At 35.7% G+C, this 12,850-nt stretch overlaps 1 protein-coding gene across 7 annotated transcripts in view; it reads left to right on the top strand.

The window, feature by feature from the left end:
* Positions 1 to 12,850, top strand: part of PPP2R2A (protein phosphatase 2 regulatory subunit Balpha) — a 75,822-nt gene that overhangs the window by 43,285 nt on the left and 19,687 nt on the right. For 4 of the 7 annotated variants that reach the window (XR_012503469.1, XM_074355691.1, XM_045511592.2 and 1 more), the window contains one exon: positions 3,615 to 3,712. Coding sequence is in view for 6 of the 7 variants with exons in the window: in XM_074355691.1 (XP_074211792.1) it covers positions 3,615 to 3,712 (98 nt within the window). In the remaining variant the exon portion in view is untranslated. The remainder of the gene's footprint in view (positions 1 to 3,614; positions 3,713 to 12,850) is intronic. The other 3 variants (XM_074355692.1, XM_074355690.1, XM_074355693.1) reach the window with 1 other exon arrangement.

Here is a 12,850-nt window from a genome sequence, read left to right as displayed (position 1 = left end):
GACCAACCTCTTGGGTACAGCGTGACATGGGAGACTGTTTTTAGATTCATACTTCCTCGCCTTTTGCGCAGGATGACACACTTGAAAACAGTGATGTTTTGCATGGCACACTGAGTTAAAGAGCGTGCTCACAACTGGAGGTTACAGATTTGGGTACTTGCAGTATCCGGGCAAACCCATATCTGCTTCTTGGCACACCAGTATGCAGAGGCACGTACAGCTCAAAGCTCAGTTTCATAGCATACTCTCTAATGGATTCCTGGATGTTTTTCTTGAGCTATAAGCAGAATTTTGTTTTATTCTCCCTTTTATTCATCCTTTTTATAGGTCATATTCCCAGTGAGACCTTGTGAAATCTAGGCATTTTACAACTCAGGATCTAACTTTAAAAGCATCATTCATACACGTGGAGATTTAATAGGTGCTTATATATATGGTGGCTCTCACACACGGACAGATGGCCGTGCATCAAGAAACTGCAGTGTTTCTTTTCTCCCCGTTTTTGGGAGAGGAGGGGAAGGAACATCATGGCAGGTGCCTATTTAATTTTATCATACAAACTAGGAAAATAATTTACCTATCTGAATATGGCTATATTAAATATATACAGTACAAAATCACAGCAGGAGGCCACGAGTCTGTCTACCCACTACTCCCCCAAATGAAATTCATCTATACTATTTAAATGAACAGCAGTGGCTTGGTTAACTATTCCTAAAATTATCTGTTTGTTGGCTTTTGTCAAGATAAATAGTCACAAACACTAGGGTCTTAAGACTATCTATAAAATGAGGACATTGTATGCCTTTTACTCAGTATTTCTCTCTCTCAAGGATTTAAAGTCAGTTGTCTCTTATGGTGTAAATCTTTGGTTCTTGTTGTTTCCTGACGTTCAGCCCCTCTCTTGGTAGGTCAGTTGTTTCTAGAGTTCCTCAGCCCATCTCAGATGTACCTCTTAAAGTTTTGTGCCTTTGCTGCAAAGCTACAGAGCTGGTTCGATGCTAAGCCCATATCACATCCCTTTACTGTGGAATTCAGTTGTCGTAAAATAACCATTCCTGGCTTAGGAAGTGTCATATTGTAAGAGCAGATGTCTTATTATTCCTGTTGTATTTTGTAATACATTGTTGGTCTTTTTCTCTTCTCTGATCTCCCCCTCCCATGCATGTGCACTCACACACAGAATTTCTCCTTTCTTCCCCTCCCCACCACGTGTTCAGTGACCTCTCTGTAACTGGCTCTGTGAGTCAGTAATATCTTCGGCACTTTGGGGTATTGTGCCTGCTGCTTTAATACTTGATTCTTGTTCTGTCTTCTGAGAATAATATAGATGTGGGATCCCACCCGCCACCAGCCCCATTCCAGATCTCCGCAGTCCTCTTATAATGCTCTCCTTTCTGACTTAGTTACTTCTAGATCTTCCCCTGTCCAATTCACCTAAGGGAGATGGAGGTTTCTCGCCTGTTGGAAATGGGGCTCACCCTGCAGCACAGCTCTCCTCCCTGCCTTTCACTGCTGCTCAGCAGAGAGGCCTCCCAGGCTCCTCATACTGTGATCACTGACATGTCCCCTGGCAAATGTTAGCTGACAGCCCATCTACCTGATAAGGGGTTGTAATTTCTTTAATTTAGGTGAATGCAACAATTTGGACCTGGGGAAAGATGAAATCATTTAAATACTGAGCCAGCTTTTCCTGCTATTCCATTGGGTGAACAGGAGAATGAATCTAGAGTTGGTGTCAGGTGTGAGCATTTCCCCAAGCCAAGAGCATATTCTGGAACTCAGAGGTTAGATATTTCTGGTACAGCATGACTTTATATTCAGATTAACTAGTTTGTTTGACGGATTAGCCAAAAAAACTCAAACTGTCAATGCTGTAGAAAAAATTGGCTGAATTGGACTTAAAAGAATAAGAGTTTGCATCTCCAAGTGGTGTCTGTCTGAGGGATTTGAATTTGTAAATAATTTTTAATATGTATGGTTTTTACCTTATTCCCTGATTTTAGAACCTAACCTTCAAATAAGAGGTAACTCTGTTTGCTGTTAGCTCTTAGCTCCTGCTTATTTCCTGTCTGCAACTGTAATGTGCTTTAAGTGCGGGGACTATGTATGTTTCGAATTCTTTATTATATTCACTACAGAAGTAAATACAGTACAGAGCACCTAATAGAATGGCTTTTAAGTACTTATTGATGTTCAACATTACAAAGAAGTACAGTATATTCAGTTTTACACCATGGTGTTACATACGCATGCAGGGCAAACACTAGATTTATCCTTTTCTCCTGATACACCAACCATGGTGCGCTGTCCAGGCTAAAGTTTTTAACCTGGAGGTGGAGTGCTGTCCAAACCCTATGAAATTATATGCAAATTTTTGTGTGCTCTCAAATACGTACTATTCCTTGGGGAGAACATGTGTAACTTTCAGTGGGTTCTCAGAGAGTTCCAAAAAGATTAAGTGCCTTGGATCTAGACAATGGCAGAAGCAAGGAAAGCTTCCCCCAAATCAAGCTCGACTTGGAAAAATTACTAAAATGAAGATAAAGTGTAGTGGTGGACAGGTTATTGATATATAATAGATTGGTCAGTAAGGTTTTTAATTTAAGGTATATAGTGTTCTTTCTTATATAAAGTCACATTCTTAAATTCTTACAGTAAGCTGATGTAGACAAGAAAATGACTCAACTTTTGTGGTACAAGTTTGCTTATTTATTTAAAACACATATAATGGAGTTTTTCCTAATTTGGCATAATGCTTTATAGTCAAGAACTTGTAGTGATGGTGAATTGGTGAAATAGTGAATTGTATGGTGTAATTGCTTTCTCTTAATGCCCAATTCTGTAACTTAGATTTTTCTCCTTAGGAAAATGGCTCTGGTGTCAAAGAGCAAGGAAAAAAACCCTGATATTTAATTTGAACTTGACTGTGAAGTTAGCACCCACTTTGGGTGTAACATGACTGATTCTAGTAGCCCCTGCTGTGTTTGGGAACCACAAGAAGAGCTGAGCATATTGAAGGTGCACAGCACAAAGCATTTCTGGTATAAGTGTGTTCTGTTTGCAAACATTTGTTTAAGTGGCCATAGTTTGAATTTATTTATCTATGACTGTTAAAATTCCAGCTGAAATTATTTTTACATTTAAAAAAATTTCCCATTTTAGTTATATCTGTCTTAATTTTATAGACCATCTTTGGGTTTGGCTAAAGAAGTTTATCATAAGTATATAAGAAAGAAAATTAGCACAGTAATTGTTAATGTTTAATGGTGCTGTCATAGAATGATTCACAACTTGATTTCTTTACATTCATGAATTTAGTGAAATATTAATAAAGCAGTAGTATTTATTATTTGTTGTGTTCCTGTTTGTTAAAATAGTGTCATACTGGTTTATTCTGGGGAGTTTTCTTTTTTTTTTTTTTTCTTTCCTTTTTTTTGGTGTGAACCAAAATATTCATAAGAGAACTTTAGAATTACTTTATTTCTGATATCAGGTTGATATATAGACTTGAAATATATTAGGAGAAACATGCTATGTTCTCACTAAGAAACTGTAGTAAGTTGGGAAAGAAGAACTAATGTATTTTTTTCATTTTTGTTTCAATTATACAGCAGATATAATTTCTACAGTAGAATTTAATCATTCTGGGGAATTACTAGCAACCGGAGATAAAGGTGGTAGAGTTGTCATCTTTCAACAGGAGCAGGAGGTAAGTGTTTAAAGTTTAATACCTAAATTTCAGTTTGCTCTTGGGACTGAAGCTTATGCTGGAGAATCTCATCAGAGGATGTTGGTAAAAAAAAAATTTTTAAGAAAATGTGTTTATCAAGCAGAATATCCAGTGTGTAGATAGCTTTGGTTCTCTTTAGTTTTGTATCTGTGTGTGTGCTGTTTTGATTTAATTGTAAAGATATTTGGCTAGAGAAAGGGGTGGGAAGTGTGGAATAAAAGATTTTAACTGATTTTGAAGCCTTAGCCCTCCTCTTTTTCCTCTTAAAATTCCATAAAGCAAAATTGCTTTGACGTCTTCGCAATGCATAGTTTTCTTTGTGTAATTGAGGGTGGGAGGCTAGTTTAAAGAAAAAGAGCTGCTCAATTATTTTGACATCAGTTCATACTAATACTGTTACTGTGATTTAAGTATAAAGGTTTTGTGTTGCGTGTTTATGCATGCAATGTAATTTATAAGCTCAGTAACCCTCTTACAGTAGAGTTGATTTGAAAATTGTTTCCCTTTCTCTTTGAAGAAAGGAATTTCTCATTGCAGAATCTGTGTTTAAAGTGAGTTTGGTTTTGTTTTGGGTACAGCTTAGGCCCACTTCTAATTCTGACTGACAAGATTTCTCACTGAAATTTTATGCAAAACAAAATGTTCACACTAGATTTTTCCCTTACTCTCTCCCTCCATTTGTAGAGCAAAGTTACACCTTTAGAATTATATGTTTCCAAACATCCTGCACCTGTCTGTCTACAGTTTATTTTAAAAGAGTTTAAAAGTAATGTGGGTAAATGCAGGATTTTACAAATAGATGTCTAAATCATAACACAGAGTTAGCTTTTAAAGGATTGTGAAATTCCTTAAATAAGCAAGAATCTAGTAATAATACTACTACTTTGCACTTCTATAGCGCCTTTGACCTGAGGATCTCAAAGTGCTTTACAAACACTAATGAATTAATCCTCACAACACCCAGTGAGGTAGGTAATTTAATTTTAAAAGAAATGATTAATAGTGTCTGATTAGAAGATGCACAAACACTAAATATGTCTCCTTTTATTTATTATTTTTTCAGTTGGAAGAAAATATGAAAATAAGACTCAAGCTTTTCTTGACAAAGAATGTTCTTTTGGGAAGAGGGGGCAAAATCAGTTTTCTATTCCTATTTTCAAGCAGCTAAAAACTTGACCATAAGAATCTTGAAATACTTAGAGATATAATGGAACCTTACAGATCATTACAGTTTCTCTTTATTTACAAATGAGAAAGTCAGGATATTAAGAGATGACCTGATTACTTAATGGCAGAATTAACAACCAGAGCCCAGAACTTCCAACATGTCATCTTTCAGTGTGCTCTGATGCCTTCCGTGTCAGATAACCAAAATGTGAGTGTTAATTTTGTCATTCAGAATTTAGAGCTGACTTTCCCATAGGCATTCTCTGCCTGACAGTGCTTTTTTTTTTAACTTAAAATTAATGGCTTTCTACACTTTCTGTTTTAAAGAAACGTGTTTGAAGAAAAACATATAAAATTAATTTTCCGTCCTAAGTAGTCCCATCTTGAAGGGCTTACGTTGAGGGTTTCTGAGCAAGCCTACATTTTTAATGGGAGCTTTACATTGTTTAAAAATATAAATTGTCATTCTTAATTGTATTTAGGAGTTCAAGACAGAAATTCATTATCTAGAACCTCAGATTAGTAGCATGTCTTTTGAGAATTACTTAGTGTAAATGTCAGTGTATTTTTTAAGTGATAGATTAAATAACAATGGTGGTAATTATTGATTTTTCCTTTCTGAAACTTGATTTTGTCATAATATTGATGCATTTTACCTAATTTATTTTCCACATTTTTAAGCCCTGTCTTATAGTGGAACTTCTAACATAGTGCTGTCTTCAGGACATTCAGTGTGGGTGTCATTGATTATAAATGTCTGTACCTTACACCTAGAGGCGCCTTTATTTCAGTACCTAACATTTTAGATTAGATTTTCTGAATTCATAATTATATGTCTTTAAAACAGTGTTACAGTTTGAAAAGTGGAAGAGAAGTTAGAGATAGTCTTTTCCTAACATTAGATAAATTCCAGCAAAAGTTTATATAATACAGTTATATTGCATAGCGTAATAGCAGAGCCCTGGGATTAGAACTTGGATCTCTAAATTTCAGTCCAGCCTTTTCTAATAGCCACAGCTATTATACACACATTCCAGGGTACACTGGCACTTAAGTGAGTGTTTCTTAGACCGTGATGGTGATTCTAGCTCTCTCTACAAAACACGGTGGCATTTGAACTATTGTAGCTTTATCCTCTCACCCAGTGGCAGGGTTCCTTGCTAAACTTCACTTGACTAGAGACCAAATATTTCCACTCACTCTTTATTGTCCTTAGTTAAGAAGAAAAAGTCATACTGTAGCAGGAGTGAACCTGACACATCAAATTTGCCATCTTTAACCCACCCTTCTATCTCACTTCTTTACCCTTCAGATGTGGCAAACCCCCTTCCTGTCATCTTGTCGGGTACCTTTTACTGCCTGTTCTGTGTATATTCCCCGGTCAAAGAAACAGTGGTCATTTACAGGATCTTCATTCAGTTCAAGTATATTTCAGCCTGGTGATCCTGTAACATTTTTTGCTGTCATTTAATATTTTTGTAAGTAACACGTTTGAACAGTTTTCTTTTTAATAGAATCTCTGTGATAGAAGCAGAGTCTGAAGGGAAATTGAGGCACAAGGTGAATTGATTTCCATGAGGCATCACATCCATCACGTACGTGGTCAGTAAAGAGTCCAAAATTTTGACGTCTAGTCCAGTGTTATTTATAGCATTTCCTGAAATAGGTGACCCATTTTACTAATTTTCACAGCTTATATCTGATAACTTTTGACAGCAAGGTAGCTGGTGCATTATATTGTTTTTGATACTAAAAATATGGGGGAGAGTCCAGTCAACTGTTAGATTGTGGTGCTCTTCAGTTTTTAAAAGATCTTTGTTTCCTTGGATGCTTGAGTTAGGTGATAAGCAGTTGTTGAAGTAGTTGGTTTTCTGTTGGCTTTGGATTGCTCAGAGCTTCAGCTTCTCTGAGGCTTTTTGATGTACATGAATAGCTTATGTGGGTGGAGGGTTGATATTTTTAGGGGACAGTTAAGGAGAAAGGAAGGGGGGGTATTTGTTTTTTGATTTCTAGGTTGTTTTGCAGCCTTTGTTTACTGTTTTCTACAACTGCTGGCAACTTCCTAGGATTTCTTTCTCATTGTTTTTGTTCTTGATGTCATATTCCCCAAACCCCTTAACAGAATATATAAGAAACCTCAGCATGCTCATCTCCAAAGATCCATAGTGTTGATAGTATGGTTATATTTTCTAAATTATTTGGAAAGACTAGAATGGGGCTCAAAATCAACAGGTTTTAACAGAATTCGGTCTCATTTATAGAAAGGAGTTGGTTTAGTTTGATGTTTGTTTAAATGAAGGAACAGAATCTACTGTTTCAGGGTGATGTGGCAGCATTCACTTAATGTGGTACTTACTGTGTGCCAAGCGGAATAGCAAATTTAGAAACGTCAGTGAGGAATGGTTGAAGGGATCAAGGCTGTATAGCCAGATGAAGAGCCTGGGAAGAGTCTTGATATTTAGGGATTCACGTGGAAGAAGAGAGTAGTTTATTTTGTGTATAGAAATAAATAACAGCACAGGAGCTGGATGCCCATCTGTCAGGAATATTTGTGGCAAGAATACAAGAAGTTCAAGAAAATACCACTGTGGTTTCTTCCAAATCAAAGTATCTATAAAATGAGGTTCCTTTTCTAAGCTACCCAGCCTTAACTATCTTCATTTTTCGTTCAATTTTTGATCAAAGTTTGTGCTTTCAGAGTAAAAAAATGTTAGAATCACCTAAAAATGCACCTAATCATCTAAAATTTTTAACCAAAATGTTATGATGCAGATTCCTAGATTGCAGTTCAAAACCACTAAATCACAATTTTTGGAGGCCTGAGATGCCCATGACCTTTTTTTTTTTTTTTTTTTTAAAGTCCTCCGGAGACTTCACCTAAGAGAAAATTGTAAAATTAAAATTGACTGCATTCTAATACGAGAATAATGATAAAAGCTCTGAAATACAGCTTCAGGTTTATATTATCTAAAAATACATTTAAACAGTTTCCCAAGATAGATCATGTATATCGAAAAATGCATGGAATCAGAAGTGTTCAGTTATTGTTCCATGAATTTCCACAACAAATATACTTGTGTAACTATCCCCTGGGTGAAAAAATGGGATATTACTGGCACTTCAAAAGCTTTCTCTACTCTCTCTGTCGCTAGTACCCTCCTCTCCCCAAATAACTGTGAATTTGTCTTGCCTGTTTTAAACATTATATGTATATGATGTGATCATAGAAATTAAAGAGCTAAAGTTTATGGGGTTTCCAAGAGTTCTTAATCTTTTTTATGCCATAGATTCCTTCAGTAGTTTGGTCAATTCTGTGGACTTCTCAGGAATGTTTTAATTGTATAAAATATAAAATACATAGGGTCACAAAGGAAGCTATATTGAAATACATTTTTCAAAGTATTGAAAAAACTTACTATTTGTGGTTTTTGTGGATAACAGCTGAAGTGTGATTTAAAAACGTCATTTCTACAGTGACAAGGTCACAGGTATTGCTGATACTGTGGTCTGTTGCTAAATGCAAAATTGAAAGAAATGCTGAATTTTAGCTAGAAGTTAGTAAAAATAAATATGTACATTTTTTCCACATTCAGGTTCACAAAACCCCACAGACCACCGGAAGTGTTGAGTGGGTCCCAAATTTACAACCCCTGGTAATGCAGTCTCCCTTTACAAATAAAAAAACTGGGGGACTCAGACATCAGCTTTACTCATCTAAATTCATACCATTAACAAAGACATTAACCCTTACTCTAGAAACCCACGCGTCCCAGTTCCTTTCCCCGTCCTGACCCGGGCACAGCGGCGGCGGTATCTGTGCCGGACCCTCTGCCAAGCTCCCTGAGTCTTACTAATCTTCACAGTAAAATAACGAAGATGTGTACACACTTCCTGTGTCTCAGTTTATTACAAATTTATAAATGAATTGAGACTTAGAGAAGAGTATCTTTTCGAAGGTCACACATCTAGTCAAGTGGGTAAAAAAAAGCTAATTCTGCATAAATTGAGATGAATATCCACGATACTGGATATCGTTTAACAATGAAAAAATTGATTTTCGAAATGCACCTTTATCAGACAGGATATAATTTTATGGAGTTGTGTTTAGTCTTCACTGTATTTTACTTTTTCAGTGCTTTAAGGATGTTGAACTAATTATTTCTTCCATATTGTGACTGAGTTGTATAGACAGGTTTTGAAATTTATTGAAAATGTGTTCTTTCTTAGATACCTCTTTATGCTCTTTCAAAGTAAACACGGTTAGAATAGAGGTTGTTTAAGGTTCCCTAATTTGAGACACTAAAATTAGGCTCCTTGAGTTCCAGGCCATTGTATACTTAGCTACATCATGTTGTCTCTTAAATGGCATAATGTGGATTGATTAGACTTGGTCCCTGTCTGGAAGGGAAACTAATATTTGAACATGAATTTACTGTCTCACTTAATTCTCAAAGCTATCCTGACCAAAAGTAGTGAGGATAAATTCTATTCACACATGAGGAAATTGAGGTCCAGAGGATTATTACTATATTTTATGAACCTGTAAAGTAAAAGTAGGCAGTTAGTAAGAAGAAACACTCCTCCCTTCCCCCCTTAAATCTAAGACCAAATTAGATTCATTTGCTGAATGTTGTATCACCGAGAAACCAACTCATTAAGGGTCTAAGTTGAAATTCTTATTTGAGAGAAGCATGGTGACTGAACCTTGAGATCTACCCTTTCTTAGTGATAAATAATGGGAGGAAAGCTGGTCTGAGAAGGCAGAGTGTGTGCATGCGCGTGTGCACAGGTATGTGTGGGTTTTTGTTCAGCAGCATGCAAAACTTCTTCCTATGTAACGTTATTTATCTCTTATTCTGTGTCATAGTTTAGAACTAAATTATTCTGGTTAGTTAGATAATGTGAATAATAGCACATTAACTGCTTTGGATTATATAGCATTTTCAAGCATTACAGCTGACCCTTGAACAGCATGGCAGTGAATTCATGTACCATCTGTAGTCATCCCTTCGCATCTGCTGGTTTGTAGTGCTGCAGTATTTACTGTTGAAAAATACACACATATGAAAGGTCCTGCTCTGTTCAAACCCACATTTTTCAAGGATCAACTGTATGTTAATTATAACTTATACATTTTCTTTAAAGTTTATTTGAATATTATAGGCATGGAATAATACTGCTTGATTTGATTTTTCAAATTGGTTCAACCAGGTATCCTTATCTGTCCCACTATCTTGCAGTTTTGTGGGTAGGAAATTATGACTGATACTCTTCCAAATTGGATACTGATTGGTTTAGTACGTGATAGACACTCAGTGAAAGAGCATTAGTTTATTACTACTGAACGTAACTTAATAGGATCCTGCAAAATCTTCAAGTATTTCCGCTACCATCATTGTGATCAGTTTAGGAAAAGTGTGAGTTTTCTTTCTGTTTTCTGTTTACATCTTCATGTTGTATTTTGCTTTATTCTAGAACATTCCCCTCATTTGTTGAATGCATTGATAGTGGTTTGTTGTTTGATACAAATTGATTTTGTCTTGTACCATTTCTGTCACTGTCCCTGCTGAATTGCCATTTCACAAGACTATTTAGAAAGAGTCTTTTAGTTGACCCTTGAATAACAGATTCGAACTGCATGGGTTCAAACTCAAATTTTTTTTCAGTAGTAAATACTGCAATACTACATGATCTGAGGTTGGTTGAATCCGCAGATGGGGAGCCACAGTGTGGAGGGCCAACTACACATTATGTGTGGATTTCTGACTGTGCAGAGGCTCAGTACCCATAACCCTCATGTTTTTCAAGGGTTAACTGTATTTTGAAGTATAAAACAAGTGATTGCCTGTGACAAATAAAGGATTAAAGGAGCATTAAAAAACAGTAACTGAGTTTTAGTAGTGTTCTATTTGGAGGCTTTAAATTTTTCCATTTACTCATTTTTATAAGACGATCAAAGTAAAATACATTTAATGTTTTCTAAAATTTTTAATGTTTTGTTCAAGGAGCAAAGTAAATATTTTCTATATTTTCACAAAGTTTTATTTAAGGCAGAAGGAAGTTTTTTTTTTTAAAGCACAGTGCATTTACTTATATTTAGAACCGGCATAGAAAAATGAAAACTGTATATTGTTTCTACAGAGAATAAGATAAAAATCCAAAATCATCCCATGACATGACTAAATTAAAGATCAATTTATGTATCTGTGTTTATTCTGAGGCTGTATTTTGCAGAAATGGCATCATGCTGCGTATGTATCACTCTGACTTTTAGTTTTATATCTATTGGTGTTTTCTCCAGTTAATCTCAGTTTCAACTAGGGAAGAGAAGAGACCGTTGGAACCATTGGGTGGAAGGAAGTGCATGTGTAGTTTGAAAGAGCATAGTCTGTCTTTAAAACTTAAATGACAAAAGTTTAATAAACTTGTAGCTTGCAGGGTCTGCAGAAGATAGGAGCAGGAAGCATTGCACGTAAATGACTGTGGTTGAGAAAGCTGGATCTGCCATATGAATTTAATTGGCTCTACAGCATTTCATAATGTACTTGACTCGATGGACATTTAGGTTGTTTGTGTATTGAGTTGTTCATACATCTTTGTATACATTCTTTTTCATTAGCTTATACTTTTAAGTGGAATTATTGAGTTCATTTTTAAGTCTTTCAATAAGTATTGACAAATTATCCTCCAGAAAAGTATAAATTTATACTTCTGGTAGTGTATGACTTTGTCCGTATTCTCATCACTAAAAGAGTGGTCATTATCATGGTTTTTATTCTTCATCAGTTTAAGGGCAAAATATTACTACTTAATTTTGAATACTAATAATGAGCAATTATGCATATATTTGCTGACTATTTCTTATGTAAATTACCAACTTTTGAGGGTGTTCGTATTTTTCCTAATTATGTGTGAGGACCTTTTACACATGAAAGATGTGTGAAACAGAAGGACCTGTTGTCTTAAGATGCACTTTTCTACCTGGTGTATTTTTTCTTCTTACCTAGTCAGGTGTCAGCCTTTCTCTGCTCTTTGCTTTTGTTTTTATACTTAGAAGCTCTTTTCATTTCAGAATTATATATAGAAAGTTTGCCATTTTCCTTTCTTTTAGCGGCTCTTATTTATTTTTAAACATTTAATTATTCCCTCTAATTTATTTTTTGTGTACGAAATAAAGTTACAGTTTTCTTTCCAAATGTTTGCTTGGTTCTAACACCATTGGATTTTGCTGCTGTTTTGGTTTGTTTGAACCTCAGGGACATACTTGAGTTCATGACATACTACAATTGTAGACCATAGAGACAAACATGTGCACATAGTTGTGTAGTCACACATGCATAAACTATTATTTGCATAACGTGCTCCTATTCACCTTTCCCTTTGTAGATAACAGTTTGAATGTGTTCTTGTAATTTGTATTTTGTTTTTGTGTGCTGCATTGTTATTTAATTGTGGCAAAATATCACATAATGTTCCAGCCTCCCAACAATTTCCATGTGTGCAATACAATTTTGCCAACCCAGTCATACATGACAAACTGTACCTACTGAACAGCAACTTCCCGCCTTCTTCCTTCTCCAGTCCCTGACAGTCACCATCTGTTTTCTGTTTTTGTGAATTTGACTACTTTTGATAGCCGAAATAAGTGGAATCATGCAGTGTTTGTCATTTTGTGACTGGCCTCATTCACTTAACAGAATGTCCTCAAGTTTCCTCCATCTTGTAGCATATGGCAGGAGTTCCTTTTTTAAGGCCGACACTCCATTGTATATGTGCACACCACATTTTCCTTACTCATTTATTTATCAGCTGATGGACATTTAGGTTGCTTCCACATCTTGGATATTTTGAATACTTTCTTTGAGAGCCTGTTTTGAGTTATTTTGGGTATATACCCCAGAGTGGGATTGCCAGATCATACGGTAATAAGGTCTGTTTTTATTTTTTTTT

This window comes from Camelus bactrianus, chromosome 31 (genome assembly GCF_048773025.1).
Source record: "Camelus bactrianus isolate YW-2024 breed Bactrian camel chromosome 31, ASM4877302v1, whole genome shotgun sequence".
NCBI lineage: Eukaryota > Metazoa > Chordata > Mammalia > Artiodactyla > Camelidae > Camelus > Camelus bactrianus.
This window is presented reverse-complemented; position numbering and strand designations above follow the sequence as displayed.